The following is a 17,949-nucleotide window of genomic DNA, read 5'->3' as shown; positions in this document are numbered from 1 at the left end:
GAAACCTCAGAATATGGCCAATTGGCCCCAAATACTACATATAGTACGCACAACCAGGTCAAATACATACTTTCCTTTTTTACATTATACCCGATTGCTAGAAAATAAAAATTTATTATAAATTTATTTTGAATTGATTGACCAGTTAAACTGCCTCGAGCCTTCAAACTTTGGTATGCATGGATGTATGGGTGTGAGGGCAGATAAGAGAATATTAATAATAATTAATAGTTGAATAATTGTGTGCCAAAGACCCAAAGTTGTTGTTCGTCTCTACTACTAGTCTCGTTGTCGAGTATATGTTTGTGTCCCACGTGAGTGACATCTCACCTTACATGTTCTTTTCTTTTTCCCCATGGAAGAAGAAAATTAAAGAAAGCAGCCATTAATGTACGGTCCATCTTTTTTAATGAAGGAAGTAGATATACGGAGCATATGGCATGAAATAATTGTTAATTTATTGGTGTAAACATGAATATGGTATTCCATTTCACTTGGCATATACCATGATTTCCCTCACCATTCAAATCTTCTTCAATATTGAATTGAAATATGGTAAATATTTTGATATATATATTGAATGTTTAGGTTTGTAAATTGTAATTGCCCTGATAAACTCTACTTTATAGTTATGACTTATGAATCAGACCACAAATTTCCTCAGCTAAGATCACATTAAGACTAAACATACTAAGTAAGACCTCAAGGTCAACAAAGCATTCATACATAAATTTTGTGTAGTTTGATTCCTAAGGCTTGAACCTAAGACCTTTAGTTAAGTTAAAAGAGACCTACTTGGCCTATTGATTTGAGACATTTAGTTAAGTTAAAAGATGAGACCCAATTGGCATAGTTCTATTTAAATGGCCTTAGGATTACATTAAGAACTCACTTATCAGTTGTTCCAAATTGTTGGGTAAAATCACCACTCCACTTTTTATAATAATCAACATTTTTACTATTCAATGGTGTAAAATTTTCCATTATGTAATACTGGAGTAGCTTATATGAAGTGTTATTAATAGAGCTGTTAAAACGGGCTAAACTCGTCGAACTAACCCGTCCTGCCTTTATTGTTGGGCAGAGCGAGCTTTGATTTTCGAGGCCCACCAAAGTGACAAACTTTCAAGCCTGACCCACCACCCCACATTGACAATACTAACCAAGAGATGTGTTACAAATCTGAATAATCAAAGATTAGTTGGAGTTGGAGACTAATAAACACAACTTAACCATTGCCAGACAATGATTAGCATTAGTGGTATTGTTAGAGATTTCTCAAGATTTGTAATTCTCATAATCCAAGTTGGCATCCTCATAATCCAAGTTGGTCAAATATCCATTTAATCTAAGTGGAATTATGATCTCTAATAACAGGGGTGACATCTAAGCATGAAGTCTATGACTAATTTCAAGATTTGAATATAGTAATCTGTCCCCATAATTATATATTATAATATATCTTCCCCTACTTAACATAAGTGCACAGAATAATATATAGTCCAACTGATCCAAAGAGAAAGCATTCTTTATTTCATACCACATAAAAAGTAATCTCCTGCTGGTAATCCTGTCTCAATATCAACCAACCATTTTGTCTTATTCCTCAACTAGATTACAAAGATGCTACAAGCCTACAATGTTTGACTGAATAGCATTTTTCTTGGAGATTGAATGTTGTAAATTGTAATTGTTGGATCATAGAATACTTGATTGAAGTAGAGAAGAGATCAATCTGAAAGTGAAAGCCATCTAAAACGGGCAAAAAGCGATGAATTTTTACCTTCATTAGATGATCATGATATCAAGTTGAAGAAACGAAAAATTTGTGGCTTCTATGATGATGATGAAGAAGAAAAGCTTAGCTGCAAACCGGTCTTCCCTCTGTCGTGCTCTTGTTGTTTCAGTATGTGGCAGTAATTGACCTGAAGAATGCGCAAAATCAACTCGATCATCAGGCAACCATGGATAATTTGATTGATTTAACAAGAATAGTCTGTGGGAAAGTTCGTCTATGAAAAAGGAAGACGAGGATGTAACAACAATTTTGCCAGTTTCAGAATGCAAAACTTGTTCTGTGGCACATAATTGTAGTGCAATTTCAAATACTGATAAGGAGATACAAAACCAATATAAGCAAAACCTTACGATATATAAACCTTATGTTAGGTTCATGCATCTCGCAAAATTGAAATTTTTGAAAGGAAAAGAGGAACGAGAAAACAAAGGCATGCAGATTGTAAGGCAGATGACCGACCTCCATTCTGAGTCGCTTAAGTGGTACAACAATTCCAAATCCCGCTGAGGCCTTGTATGATTCTTGGAGTTTCTGGAGAGAGAGGTCTCGGAATGTATTTTCAGTCAATCTGTCAAGGTTTCCAGCACAGGCAAATGCATGGCCATGAATCCCAGCGTCTCTGAATAGCTTCAGTGGAAGATCAAACGAAAGATCTGCAAAAGCAGTAACAGCAAGATCTCCAGAAAAATTAGAACTTTCACTGTTAGCACCTTCTCTAACTTCGCTTTGAGGCTCAGCATGGCCAAGCCCGCTTGACTTAAAACCCAATATAGATATCGGGCCCCCAAACGAGCAGACCGGAGAAGAATTACCCCCCATGAAAAACCTCTCACGAAGATACAAAGGCCTGTTCAGGGATCCAGTTCCCCATGGGAAAATCGCACCAGCAGAAATTCCAATGTTTAGTGCAGCATTGTAAAATCCCAAAGGTAAAGCATAACGAAAACCAAACTCCTGTTCCACAAAACGAAAACTGTTGTTAATATTATGAAGTAATTTTTTTAGCAGGGAACATACAGTTTAGGGCCACTTGGGCATACGCTTTAAGCAAACTATGTAGCATACTTGCATAAAAGAAAGCAGACCTTTAAGTGGCAAGCAAATGACAGAAAGATGCAAATCCATCCATAACATAATAGTTCATAAAAAAAACAACACTTAATTGCACTAATTGGCAATGGTATAGAGAATTTAGAGGAATCCGAGAAAAGGAACAGGATAAAAAAAATACATTGAATATTTTACTTCCAAAATTGAAAGATGATAAACTCACAAGGTAGCATGCAACATATATGATAATCAGCCTACATAAGCCAGAGAGAAATAAACAAATAGGTTGACAATAATACACTTAAAAGACAGAACATATAACAAAATAAATGTAAAAGGACAATATGGAGAGTGCACTAAACCTGACGAAGAAAGCATAAGCTCTGATAGTCTGGTGCAAGGCCACCAATTTGTGACGTAGAAGCAAATGCATATCCACGGGTTGGTCTCCAAGATGAATTTCTCTTGTCAATTTTAAATGTGTACTTCAGGACAGAAAGTAAATCATGTCCAAGCAGCTGTCTTACAGCCGTAGATGCTGTTTGTGAGGGTTCTGTCAAAGGTCGCCAAGAGGTATTGAATACTAGCTCATGGTTTCTAGATGATAAAAGGCCAAGAGAAAGGCCTAAAGCTTGGTCTTTGTAAGAAGAAAACTTGAACCAATCATTAGAAAGTAGAGATAATCTAGCAGTCACGGGAGTAAACTTTTTGAACGTCACACCAGCACTAACCTCTGATGTCTGGTCCCAGCCATAGGACAAAGAACCGTCCCACAAATCCCCACAACCAACCAAGTTTTTCAATTTTAATGAGCCTTCAAGTGACCAACTTCTATCCTACAAATGCATTATAAGACATTACAGATCAGATACACAGCAAATGCTGAGTCATTCATGTATAGTTCAAGTACACTAAAGAGCGTCTTGGGGCAGAACCGCAGAAGTATAAAAGAAGTTAATAAACACATAATAGTATCTGCAGATATAATCATTAGTAATAGTGGTTATGTCTGATCTTAAAGGAAGAAAGACAACAAACAGTCAAAACTCTTTCAGCTAGTTTATATGCAGTGAAAAACCTTCCCACTTGGTGACAATGGTAAGAAGTTAATAAATATAATGTAAGAGGATCCCCTTGAAACAGAACTAACAGCATTCCTCATTGACTAATCATGATCACAGAATTTGATGCACATGCTTCCCGGGAACATACCCCAAGTTCCTAACAGCTAGTTTTGTGCTTGTTTGGCCCGGCTTATTTTGGAGCTTACCTGCTCAATTAAGCTAAAAGGAGGACCAAACACTACTTTGGAGCTAAAACCTCTCTTCCCGGTGCATTTCCTATCATTACAATTTGCAAAAAATCTGAAACCTAGTTCTTTTGTATGAACATATACACCCAAAAAAATCATTATCCAGGAAGCACAATGCCCTATCCCACTCATAGGTAGTTCAGTTGGTTCCTAGGTGGCAGATTACAAGGACGCAGGATCGAGCCTTGACAACCGCAATGCGGATTTTCACCCTTTTGTGCAATTATTATACCATGGACCAGGGTTCATATTGCATTGTGAACCCTAATACAAAAATTCTATACCTTCAGTTAACATATTTTGTACTTACACTTAACTTTTTTTGTATATGTAAATAAATAACTTGATAATTGCTAACACATAATATGATAGCTACAAGTACAGAAACTGTCAATTGCAGAATCAATTAATATTGAGACGTATTAAACCAATTACTATATACCATGCCAGAATCAATTGCCACCAGAAAAAAATAAAATTAGAGAAAAATAAATATTGATTTGAGGAAAGGAGTACCTCAGGTTTCGAGAAGATTCCAACGTCCCCCGTTAGAAAGTTTTCAGCTTCGGCAACCTCAACAACCACGGTTGCAGTCCCAGGGAGCTCCGGCGGGCCGGCATCGAGAGTGATGCTAACGGAATCGAAAATTCCGAGCTGCTGAAGCCGAGCATTGGCAATACTGGCGGCCTGGAGCAACTCCTGGACCGTAGAGGCGGACTTCAAGCCCTCCAACTCGGCTTCGATGAGGGAATCTTTAGTGTTAGCGTTTCCCTTGATCAGCACGCTGTGGACTCGCACCGGCACTCCCCGCCTCGACAATTGCCGGACCAGGCTCTCCATCCTCGCCCTGTCCATCGGGATTCCGGCATCTTGACCCAGCGTCTCTAGTTCCTCCTCATCCTCATCATCATCTTCCTCTTCGTCGAATTCTTCGTACTCATCGTCGGCGACGGCGGAGTGGATCGGCTCCTTTTCATTTTCCGGTGATGAAACAGCCATTGATTAACCTTACTACAATTCCGGTAGGTTTTTCCGTTGAGGTTTGCAGGACAGGCGTTGTTGAGTGATGGTGAGTTTACAGCTATAGAGTTGAGTTGAGCTGTGAACAGGAAAACGACGTCGTTTTCCAATAGGAATATGTGTTTGTTTGTGTAAATGAAATGAAATAAGCATATAATATTAGTATAATTTACATTTTAGTTGAACTTTAGATTTATTTTTTTATAACTTAAGTTTTCTAGTTTTGGCCGTCTATAAGGTAAATCGAGCGCCAAGCCATAAAGAGGGCAAATTATCCTGTGGAAGGTAGACTTAGTTTCAAAATACACAATTTATATATACAAAATGTTCACAATTTATATATTAAATGTTCATAACTAAATGTTTACAATTTACTGAACGTTCACAATTTAAATTATAAATATTCAATAAATTATGATGGTACACCTTGTTATAACTATTGCATGGAGAGGTGATCCACTAAATTTTAAGTTTTATAGTAATTTTCAGATAGCTAATGAATATATAGCATGTTGTGAAGCATTATCTACATATTCAAATTACATTCCAAATGTATAATATATTCATCTGATCCCCAAACCAAACAATTTTACAAGCTAAAAAAAAAAAAAAGAAAAAAATGAATCAAACTCCCACAAGCCTTTGAATTTACAGCTTCTGTAAAAATACAAGACTTCTAATTGCCATCAAGAAGATGGCACAAGATTCATGTATCAAGCTGTGTTGAACACAAGTACGATCTCACTATCAGTTTAGACTTTTAGTCGAAACTATTCAGTTAGAAATGTCTGCGGATTGTATCTCGAGCTCGGCCCACCAGAGAGGAGATAGTTTAGGGATTGCACCATCAGGTCCAATCCCAGTGATCTCCCTCAACCTATCTGCAACTTCTCTCATGGTAGGTCTGAGTCTCGGGCTGAGACGCAAGCAAGATTTGATCACTTCACCAATGCCATCAAGCTGGTGTTCTTGGAAGGAAGTGAGAGTTGGATCAGCCATTTCCCTTAGGGACTGTGTGCCTCTGAGATAGTCTGATGCAAAGTCCTCGAGGGCGGTGCCGTTGGGAGAGTATGGCAGCCTCCCGGTCACCACCTCGAGCAGGATCACCCCGAAGCTGTACACGTTGCTCTCTGGCGTTGCGTCTGTTTCGTCGTCAGCAGACTCGTTCCAGACCGCAAAATCTGATATCTTGGCTGCAGAATCCTCCGCGAGCTGTATGGCCGAGGATTTCAGGTTCTTGTGCGCGATTGGCGGCGCCATCTGGTGCATGTGCCCGAGACAGTATGCCGTTCCCATTATGACCCTCATTCGCGCCCCCCAGTCCAAATGTTCGGCCTCCCTAACTGCAGAAATGGCGCGATTCAGACCAAGAAAAACAGCATTCCCATTAATCTTTCCTCATTGTTTGTGTTCCAGTTTCATGGTTAAAATCAGCATTGGCAAATAGACTGAAAAACCAATCTGGCCAGCACTTTGTCCCTTAATTGGGCCGGCCTGGAACAGGGATTAGTCTGAGTATGGTAAGAGCCTCCTACAGTTAGGGTCTGCTCAGGAGACCTCGGTGGTCTAACAAAAAAAGACTAAAGAAGATTGGTAATGGTTGAAGATCAGAGCTTACTGTGTAAATGTTCGAAAAGCGTTCCATTTGGAGCATATTCAAACACCATCATTCTGGTGAAAGGCTCCTTTTCCTCGCAATATCCAATGAGGTTCACAAAGTTCTTGTGGTTCACTTTTGACAGTGAATCAATCTGAAACCACAACCAGATATATATAAGCACTGAAGGATTGCAAATTGCAATGGGGAAAGGGATCTCAAGACTCGAAACTCGAAAGATTTACCTTCTTTCTGAATTGGGCTTCGTGATCTCTCGACCAATCCTTAGCAGACGCGAAAGTAAGAGACATGACAGCAATCTCAACTCCACTGGACAATGTGCCCTTGTACAACGTACAAACCGACGAGGAACCAATGACATTGCTGAAATCTTCGCACGCTGTCTCGAGTTCTTGCCTCTTCAGCTTTGGCACACCTGGTTTTAAGAATGCAGAAACGAGGAAAGCAAAAACGTGAGACAAAAACAGAAGGATATCTAGGAAACTAGATGGAGACCCTATGGTGATTAATTAGCATACAAACAACATTACCCGTGACAAACGCTCTTTGCAGCTGCCCGCTTAGCCCCGTTGCCCAAGGTCTGACAACCGCCATCTTATTCTTCTGAGAGAATACTATGACAATGAACAAAGCTACAACCAAGACAGAACCGCCAATTGCTGCAGAAACTATCAAAACTCGATGGTGTTTCCCACTGAAATTATCAGACGAAACGCTAGGGCTAGGTCCCTCTGCAGGAGCAGGAACTGATGATGGGGTTATAGAAGCAGCACGAGGAGGGGCCGGGGCCAACTGTGGCACCATAGATGGCAATGGCGCAGGAGATGGCGAGAACGGGGATGGAGATGGCGGTGGAGCACTCTGTACAGGGCCCGGGCTAACCCAAAATGGAGGAACAAAAGGGCCAAACAGATTAAAAGGTGTTAGTGTTACAGCCATCAACTTCCTGTGAGCTACATTTCTAGGCTTTTCCACGCTCCTACACACACACAAACGCAAATGGCGTTAGGAAGAACAGAAACCTAACTACTGCAAATCAGAAGAACTAGACCAAACCAATCATATATGCACCGGTCAGAGCTTCTCAATCAAGAATTTGGAGTTATTCCACATGTAAAAGGCGGAAATGGTTTATACTGAATGCTGCTATGTTTCTCAAAGCTTTAACAGAGGTGAAGGATTATCAAGATAATAACATCAAGGAACAAGTTTCAACTTTTAGTCAGAAGACAAACTGCATCATAACATTGGACAATAAGAAAGTATGCATTATGAAAAATTCCTATGAAACAAACAACAGAACTGAAAGATGCGTTCCAACTCAACTAAAACCTAAAACCCAAAGCCGATATGGGCAACCCTAACCAAGTTAATCATACTGTTGACTTGGTAACCACAAGATTTCAAGTTCAACTCTCATGGGAGTAGCCTTTTGGGGTTCGAGCCAGTCAGCTATGGACAACATAAGCTTATTTAGCTAGCTCCCTATGGTCCTTTAGGGGCTAGGGTGGTTTACCCTGTGGAAAACTAACTGTGGGTTTTCTCGTCACTAAAAAGTAAAAGCCTAGAGCCGATAGTGAGACTACAAACAAAACATTAACATAGTCCGACTTACTCTAAAAATGTGTTCGGTCTCAACTAAAATCTAACCATTTCGGAGGAGAAAAACTTACAGAGCCACAGCATTTCCTCTAGAACACTCAACATCAGACCGACACAGATTTTTTCCTCCATTGCCATCCTCAAAAGAATCATGAACTACAGTCTCCTTAGATCTGGACAAAACAATACCTGCATATATATATTCCATACAACACTCATCATCTGAACCCCAGAAATCAATCAACAAAAAATAAACTAAACATTAAAACCCCTCCTCCCAAAGTAATAAAAAAAAAAAAAAAATCCAGCTAAACCCAAAAAGAATTTTTTTTAAAAAAATAAAAATCATACCTTTATCACTCAGGGACCAACAAAAAGACAAATGCTGGTAAACCAAAACCAAAACCAACACCACTGCCAGCAACGCAGGACGAATCTCTCTGAATCCCCAAAACCCATTCATCATTTCCTCAAATCAAAAGCAAAAGTACCCAGTACAGTCTGTAAAACCGCCTCCTTAAACTCATCAAAAAAAAAAAAAAAAAAAAAAACGTAAATAATGAGTGTTCTTCGCGCGTTGCTGGACTAATTAACCTTGGACCAGAAGACGAAGGGTTCTGAAAAACGCGTACAGATACACAAAACCCAAACCCCAGAAAGGTCTGTTGACTTCAAAAGCTGGCAAATCAACCCAAAAAACAAAACCCAAGAATTAAACCCAAAAAAAACATCCTGAGATCTTCGAGTCTTCCGAGGATAGTTTCCCAGGTTGTTTCACTAGATAAAGCTACTAGAACACGATACTTATCTGCGGCAGAATGTGAAGGGGATCCTATCATTTCATAATCATCGTCATCGTATAAGACTATAAGAGAATGATTTTCAGTAGGTTTGTGTTTAATATTATTAATTTTTGTTACACCGGGAAAATGTTGCGTAAAAAAAATGGGGCCAGGTTGACTAGGTAGAGAGAGATGTAAATGACAGGTCAGATGTGGGCCCGGGGGCGTTGTTAATATCCAACCGAATTAGTAGTTACCATCAGAAGTCCGTGAAAAGTGGGGCAGCGGCTTTTGGGCTTTGTAGGCCTTTGGTAGTTAAGGTTGGTGGCCACTATTACAATGACAACTATATATATATATATATATTCTAAATAATATTCGTTCTTTCGATTGAGGCTGTCACATAGGATTTTTTTTATTTCTTTTGTATGATTTGTAGATTATTATACAGGATTACTTAATTTTTTATAACGAAAATCAATGAACGTCACCTTTGAAGAAGAAAAATGTAACTGGTAATTGTTCATTGGCTATCGCAGTTTCTATCACCGGAACCCTGACAATTGGTTGTTATCACTTACCGAGGAATTGTCTATTGGGATCAAATGCACAAAAATAATAAGTTGATGTGTTTAATTGTAACTTTTAAAAATTCATAGACCTAATTGTTTTTTCATATAAAATTCAATAACATTTGATCATTTTCCTACAACAATATAATCAATTAAGTTGTGTTAGAAAAGACGGTTGATCCTCGGTCTAATTCGTGGCATTAGGAGGGGACCCCTCCCAACTTTGTCCTTGGTTTACTTCAGTAATATAGTATCTTTCCATTGTTGGGTTTCAAAAAAAAAAAAAAAAAGGTGTTTAAATATGTATATGTATATTCTAAAATGAACCAAACTCAAAAGTCTATTTAAATTGATATTTATGAATATCTATAATCTACATATAGAAATCCATTAATGTTTTTCTTTAACGGCAATAATTAATGTTACAATTAGATTTCAGTGATTAACTATCCGTTACTTGAAAACATTAGTCAAATGAAATTTACTTAATTAAGTTTAGGATTATGATTCTAAAATCTAAAATGATAAAAGAATAATTTTCCCTTAAATTACCTCATATTTTTCACATCATGACAAAGCTCGTTATCTCAATTGGTGATTCGTAAATTGGTTGATAATACGTATGCGCACGTGCATACACACACAAAATCGAACTTGTGATTTTTCAAGTATGAGAATTATGTTTTATACACTCAAGTGACTCGATCCACTCATTTTTCGATTTTTTTAGAAGACTAATATACACGAATAATGCTATGTACCCCTCTTAAAATTTTCCTCCTTATGTAGTGGCATCCAATTGAATTATTTAGCATTTAATTAAAAGTTTGCGAATCAATCAATTTATGACACCTAGTGAATATGATACACATATTAGGAAAAATTTTGGAAAGATAAATAACATTTTCCAATATACACACCCTTTGATTTAATTTGATGTTACATAGCCTGCATTTGATTTTAGTAATTATTCCTTTCTTTTTAATGACTAAGGAAATACGTAATCACTGCCTAAAAGTGTGAGCTAGATAAATCCTATTTTTGTATAGTAACTTGCAAATCAGTAAAATTATATATGAGAAGTAAATTGTATTATCAAAATCATGTATAACAAGCTTGAGTGAATAAATATTATTATTCCGTATTTGAAAGTAGTAGTCTACAACACTGTTCAATTAAATATTAATGAGAAGCTAATTATGAAGTAATATTTTATATTATTATCTTAAGTCTGCCACTGCTATATTCCTTTTAGTCAACTATCAACAACTAAATGGTTCGACTAGGAATTTTCAATGCATGTTTTACAATATAGTACAGTAATAATATAATATGTTACAAATTTACAATTTTGTGTACAATTTTTTTTTAAAATCTTTATTAAACATGTTTGAACCAAACTTGAATTGGTGGAGTTTGAGTCAAGTAAAATTCGAACTCAGAAAAATTAAAGTTCATTTAAATTTAATCTTAAAATTTTTTTTAATCTAATTGAATTTCAAATTTCGACTATTTGAATTGGACTTAGCTTGATTAGATTATCCTTAATCAAAGCAGATTACATTATTAAATAAGATTTGTTATTATCTATTAGAATTTTGTATAGGATGAATTAAATTTCAAATAGATTCTTCTATTATATTGACTAATACCTGCAGGCTGCAGCAGATATCTTCAAATGCTGACAATTAAGGCAAACAAAAGAATACAACATAAGAAAAGGCAAACCATCGATTTCATGCGACAAACCCATCTTTTATCTTGCAACATTTTTTTAATGACCAGAGAAAATTACAATAACTATTTGAATATACACTAAATAAACAGTAAATTCTGTTTTTGTATAATAACTCATAAATCAAACACTCGATCAAAAAAATGTTAATAAAAATCGAATTAGTGACGTTCTACCCTGAAATGCTATTTTGGAGTATATTAATTTGTTTTTGGTTACTACAAAACATACTTTTGACTTATCATAAAAGTTGTATGATTAAAAATAACAACAATAATAAAATAGGAAGCATGATTTAGTTGAACTTATAGGACACCATGTTACATATTGCCACGTGCAGCACATTAATTATAAGGGGAATAATTCAATATCATTTTATTGAAAATTAACATTAGCATGAGGAGTCATGTGTTGTGGTCTTGTGTCAGTTGTGTGGGGTCGATTGAGATTCAAATATATTATTTGTACTCATGAAATGTGAAAATTAATATACTCCATAATATTTGTTGGGTGACCGTACCAAAAAAAAATTAATTATTACTCAAATAATGTGTATTGACTAAATACTACAATAATTTATTCATGTAAAACTTGTAAGAGTAAGATTATTGGTTTGAGTTTTTTTTTTAGAGGTTTTTGGATGCATGTTGGGCAACAATGGTACACACAAATTAAAGCGCACCATTTCAAAATTATTTTTTACGTATTGAGAGAAGGAAATAAGTGCGCAGATTTTCTTGTCAATCTTGGTCTTACTGAGAAGTGGAAACTTCGGTTCTTGATCCCCAGAGGAGATCTTGTGGCTTAAGAGATGTTAGAGGTGCTCCTTCTCGTAGAGTTCTATAGTGTCGTAATTATAAAAAAAAAATAAAAAAAAAAAAGAAGACGCGCACTAATAAAAACAAACACAAAATATATGCGTTTGATGCATGGTCAGTAGTCACTATCCTGCATAGCTGCAATTACCTGATGTATTCATTATTCTTTATCAACGTATAGTAACTATTATTTCAATGCACATACATTAAATGCCATGCACCATGTCTTCATGCATGATTAGTGATTAATAATTGGAGTTTAATGATCATTTTAATAACTCCCCTTCTGACTCCTCCCATACAGCAGAGAGAGAGGGTCTTATTAATTTATTTTGAGTTCCATACACAATATGGATAGAGGAAACTCATATTGATTTCTGATAAAATAGTAGATAACTTTCATAAAAATTAAAATCCATTCGTAAGTATATAAAGGACGCGATACAATTATTAGTGTTACAAAATACACAATTTACATACTGAATGTTAATTTATAATTTAAATTGTGGGTGAACCCGAGCCCATGGTATAACTATACCATTGATGCTTCACATACACCCCAATCTAGAGTTCAATAGCAATAAACACACCCAACACCCAACATGTGATGACAACTCCTAGGATAGCCTCCTAGTAAATTTTTTCTTGGTTTTCATTAATAAGCATGTTGCATTCCCCACAAGATTAACACCAAACTAGTCTACCGGCCTCCAAATGTCGACCCTCAATTGGCCTATAAGCCTCCAAATGAGTGCCCACAACATTGCACTATGCAACCATTAACAAATCAAAACTACACTTACTAACTTATTTTGAATTAGTTGACTACTTCAATTGTGCTCAGAAACAATATTTTGTCTCTATTGCATTCATGAGTGATAACAAAGTATGCAAAATTACAATGTTCATCTCCACAAAATACATTTGTTCCTCTCTTGCTTCTCAACCCGAAATTTGTTCCTCTGGGATTCATACATAGGGCAAAAAGTTCAACTCCTAGCAATACATTTAGAGGAAAAAAAATATTGATATCTCCTTGAAACGAAAGCTATATTGCTGCATATATATATATATATATATAGCAAGCTAAGATTATACAGCGAGGGTGTGTTCATAATCTGGTCTTTTCATCCGGGCGCCAAAAGCCTTTCTTGCCAACGAGAAACTGTTGTTGCTTTACGGTTACTGACCAATGAAGTGAGCGCAGAATTGAAGTGAGCTTGTTAAGCATATCCATGGTGTCGTGAACTAAAAGAACGCCACCCGGTCTCAAGATTCTGTCCACCTCCACCGCCATGTCTATTATGTCGCATCTGAAAGGGAAAATGAGCACAATAAGCCACAGTTCATGTCATGAATAAATGGAAGGTGTGAAGCATTCTAATCGTAAAACAAGATATAGTTCTCACCGGAGTTTAAAATAGGAGGCAATGATGATAACTTTACATACCTTTGAGCTAACTTTTCGAAGAGGAAACTGGCGTGTAGAAGATCGTATGTGCGGGGATAGGTATTGAAGGACTCACACCAGTCGTGATATACTCCAATCAACCCTCGATCAAATATAACAGGTAAAGTATCTGGCTCGCTGATGGGAACGACGTTCATTACCCATACAGGCTGGTCGATTAATGCTGCAGCAAACCTGTGACCAAAACCAACGATCACTAGCACTATTAGCATCAGAAGTAACAAAATGTATACATACGAACGCTTTTGTAGATATGGCTATATATGTATCTATCTTACCCTCCATAGACAGCATTCATATCCATTACATTCCTAATGCCCGACCAATTTATTTCAAGGCCTCCTAGGTAAACGTCAGAGAGAAGTGAAGCCCAGTGTTTGGTATCCCGATTGAAAGTTTCTTCATCATCACCATTACCTACTAAAGAGAGGCTTGGAGGTTTGCTACTAAGCCTCTTGGGCCAGGGTTCAGGCCACTCGTACAAATTTCCATTGCTCGAGACTGGAAGCTGTGAAAGACAGCTGTCGAGACGTGCATACCTAGTGGATACAATATGAACAATCAATCGAGGGCAGATTAAAACGGGAATTTGGTAATTGAACTACCGGTGAGGGTAACATGATGACCATAAAATTACTCTACGCATACCATGAACTATTTGGCCTAATGGCCTGATCGCAAAGAGGCGGATTATTTTCTTTACGCTTCTTGTAACATGAAGGTGAAATAGGCTTCTGATATATAACCATCCCAATCGAAGTAGCTTTATCATAGGTCTTCTTCACTACCTTCCAACATATTGATTTGGTGAGCAAAACCATGGCTGCAAAGGAAAAGATCCGTTTGTCAGCTGAAAACTCGAGGAATATTCCCTTACAAAAGGAGTCAGACAAAAACCGATTTTTCTACAAATGCAGAAAACGAGCAGCCAAGCAACAAGTAGTCAAAAGTCAAAACCTTCCCAGACTTTACGATCTCTTTCATCATCCCGGTATACTGGAGTGGCAGACCAAATGAAAAACCCACCGGGCCTGAGAATTCTATTTAGTTCCATCAACGGTCTTCCTCCTGCAATTCGTTTAACGCCCAATTAATTACACACTGAAATTCTACGAAACAAGACTGACATCTCTCGGACAATGTACTACCATCGGCATCCCAGTGAACCCTGCAACGCGCACAATGAATCAAGTCATACACATTATCCGGAAATGCCAGCTTCTGAGTTCCAATGACCGAGAGCGTAGCAGGGATTCCCCGTTCAAGCGCAAACTGTATCTGAGCCTCGTGCTCGTCCTTGGGTGCAAATGACATAGTAACAACATTCTTATCCAGCAAAAACCCACCAAAGGTAGCAACACCACACCCAACATCAAGAATGACCCTCGTGTGCTTCCCCCATTTTATTACTGGCAAAGCCTGGATACGAGCAACAACGAAAACCAGCACAAACAGATAAGAACACAACCACGCTAAATCACAACATAACAAACTTGGAACAAGCCGACATGTGCTACCTTCTCTATAGATTCAACATAGTGGTTCACCCCCTCCTTGAACTGCGTCCCCCCGCCGGGAAAAACAAAATAATCCCCAGATTTCACCACCCACCTCTGGTCCTTTTTGTACTCAACAAGCCTAGGATGTGGCACATTGTTATACCATACCTGTGAATAATTAAAGTAATGTTTTACACAAATCAGACTTCCATGTTCTGAGACTCAAAATGGTACGGAGTATTAATTTGCATGAAATATCTGACTGTAAAAAGTAAAAAACTGTAAAATATTCATCTACAATAGATATAAACACTAGCATAGATGAAAGTATGTAACCACTAAGAACTACTCAACTATAAACTACCATACCAGCAAAATCTCCTATGAGTCCGTCTTACGCATGAGCATTCGTGAGACGGGTCAGATTTTTCATAAGTATTACACTTTCCCAAATAAGTATTACAATTTTCCTCATAAGTAACTCTTCAACCTGTAATACGGAGTACTATATTTTGATTTAAAAGTATTACATTTTTTCATCAAAATATCATATTTTTCCTCGATAATACACTTTCTATCGTAAGCAAAAATGAATCATTTTATCCCTGATTAATAGTACACTTTCTCATATGTAGTTGTTCAACCCTTAAATATTATATTTTTCTCAAAATATCACACTTTCCATATAAGGATCAATGTATTCATGATTATTATTCATACTCACTATAAACTACCAGTCTACTGTCTACCACTAAAGTAACATAGATGTAACTACCTTATATAACTACCACTAAACTAACACTGAATTGTGACAAGTTGATTTAGCTAATGGTGAATTAATTAGGTAAAAATCAACACTTTACTAATTACTATTGAGCATTAAGTAAATTTGCAGATAAATTAAACTATATATCTTAAATTCTTACCACCGAAAAGATAACAGTCTCACCATGTCCCTACTCTTGGGCCACGTCACCGGAGCCCGATAACCCGCCGGAAGCGGAACCAAGCACCTCGGAGGCGGGTCGGGGCAGTGGCGCTCCCGGTGCTCCATATGCCTCCTGGACTTCAATGCGCTTATCGCTTTCGAATTATCGAGGCAGGGTATGTAGTCACGCGCCGCCGGATCGCGATCATCGCAAACCGTCCACCGAATCGAATCCGATTCGGCGGCGCCGACATCCTCCTTCTCGGCGGCGGGAGGGGGAGGGGGAGGAGAGAGAGTGGGGAGATGGAGTTGAGGTTTGGCGATGTCGGCGGCGGTGAGGTCGAGAGGGGATTTTTGGGAGTTGGAAATGAGGAGAAAAGTGAGGACGAAAAGGAGGAGGAAAAGAGAGAGAATGAATGGGAATTTCCTTTCCTTGAAGAGATCTCGAACTGATGAAGTTGCCATTTCTGGGCACAATAATCAATCTGAGCTCTTTTTCTTCAACTTGAGTTCATAAAAAGTACAGACATTGTTAAAGAACAGTTGCTCTGAGTGTGAATACGTACATGGTAGTATGATACTGAATTTACTGATCGATCAACGGATGGAATTAAATGTGAATAGAATGGGGAGAGAGAGAGAATGAGAGAGAGTCAAATGTGAAATGCCATTGAAGAAGGAATCTGAGTATCTGAAGGGGTAGATTTGGAGCGAGCGGTGCCCGTGGATAATATTATACTCCGTATTTACGGATTCCCAGATAAACAAAATGGGAAATAGTATACGGACTCTCGTGAAAAATGTTTTGTTATTTCCGTTTGAGTTTTACTTGGAGAGTTCTGCTTGTGCTTCAAAATCTTATTCCATCTTATTTTTTTTTTTATGTGGGTCTCAATATAAATATTTATTTTAAGATTTTATATGTATAAAAAATGGGAATATAAAGTGAGAGTACATGATATGGATTAATTCTTCCATATACTTGGTGTACAATGTATATGTAGAGAAGATGTATGTAAAGTATAGTGTAAAGTCCATAAATTGGCTCAGTCTCAACTCCCTTTTTTCTTGATTGTTCTTGAGTAAATAGAGAGGAAGTCAAAAGCTTAGCATCTTGAGTCTTGTTTAGAGAGAGAAGACGGGAAAAAGACCCCTTACCAAAGGGTCAAATGTCCTTATATAAGCCTAAATGCTGACATGTTGATTTTGACTTTGACCCGAACAGTTTGACATCGACTCGGCTACAAAATTGGAGCGTGAACGTATAGGGAGGTCAAAATCGGAGAATATTCCCTATCAGTATATATAGTATTTTCCTTACTATGAGGACTCTTAAACTTTACTCCATTAATTATACTTTATGATGTGGTAAGTATAGATAATATATTTTCATCTTGTAGGTCCAGACAAAATTGTACTCCATATATGTCTAAAATTTGTGAGAGGACTAAAAGTTGGGAGTAAAATTTGAAAGTACAAAAAGTAGTTTCCTTCCATTTTTGCTGATGTGACGATTATTTTATTAAAAAATATTAATATTTTAAAGTTCTTTAATTTTTTTTTTGAAAAACAAAACATTCAATTAACTTAAGTCATCAACAACTACAGTAAGAAGGGAATTAGGAGGAACAACCATCCACTCCTTACGATCGATTAAGAACAACGCCTTTTGAGCTAGCACATGGGTTGTCTTGTTCGCGGATCGTTTAGAAAACTACGGGTGAGGAGAGGGAAGGAGAAAAGC

General features: G+C 37.3%; 3 protein-coding genes across 3 annotated transcripts; all 3 read right to left on the bottom strand.

Moving 5' to 3' along the window:
• Window positions 1-1,496: 1,496 nt before the first annotated feature.
• On the bottom strand, window positions 1,497-5,230 carry LOC116011841. Its single transcript, XM_031251258.1, has 4 exons — window positions 4,677-5,230; window positions 3,211-3,684; window positions 2,258-2,752; window positions 1,497-1,925 (listed from the first exon to the last, which is right to left on the bottom strand). Exons 1-4 carry the CDS (start codon window positions 5,157-5,159, stop codon window positions 1,836-1,838), a joined length of 1,542 nt encoding a protein of 513 aa, XP_031107118.1. The 5' UTR covers window positions 5,160-5,230; the 3' UTR covers window positions 1,497-1,835.
• A 453-nt stretch (window positions 5,231-5,683) lies between these two features.
• Window positions 5,684-9,272, bottom strand: LOC116014341 (probable inactive receptor-like protein kinase At3g56050). The gene is made up of 6 exons (XM_031254379.1): window positions 8,752-9,272; window positions 8,472-8,589; window positions 7,329-7,777; window positions 7,023-7,213; window positions 6,799-6,931; window positions 5,684-6,523 (listed from the first exon to the last, which is right to left on the bottom strand). The coding sequence occupies exons 1-6, from the start codon at window positions 8,864-8,866 to the stop codon at window positions 5,955-5,957; spliced, it is 1,575 nt and encodes a 524-aa protein (XP_031110239.1). The 5' UTR covers window positions 8,867-9,272; the 3' UTR covers window positions 5,684-5,954.
• A 3,869-nt stretch (window positions 9,273-13,141) lies between these two features.
• On the bottom strand, window positions 13,142-16,911 carry LOC116011786 (probable methyltransferase PMT23). Its single transcript, XM_031251198.1, has 8 exons — window positions 16,227-16,911; window positions 15,296-15,445; window positions 14,927-15,197; window positions 14,736-14,846; window positions 14,427-14,601; window positions 14,057-14,317; window positions 13,758-13,952; window positions 13,142-13,620 (listed from the first exon to the last, which is right to left on the bottom strand). The coding sequence occupies exons 1-8, from the start codon at window positions 16,668-16,670 to the stop codon at window positions 13,419-13,421; spliced, it is 1,809 nt and encodes a 602-aa protein (XP_031107058.1). The 5' UTR covers window positions 16,671-16,911; the 3' UTR covers window positions 13,142-13,418.
• Window positions 16,912-17,949: the final 1,038 nt, after the last annotated feature.

The sequence above is a fragment of the Ipomoea triloba genome, chromosome 3 (genome assembly GCF_003576645.1).
Source record: "Ipomoea triloba cultivar NCNSP0323 chromosome 3, ASM357664v1".
NCBI classification, from domain to species: Eukaryota; Viridiplantae; Streptophyta; class Magnoliopsida; order Solanales; family Convolvulaceae; genus Ipomoea; species Ipomoea triloba.
This window is presented reverse-complemented; position numbering and strand designations above follow the sequence as displayed.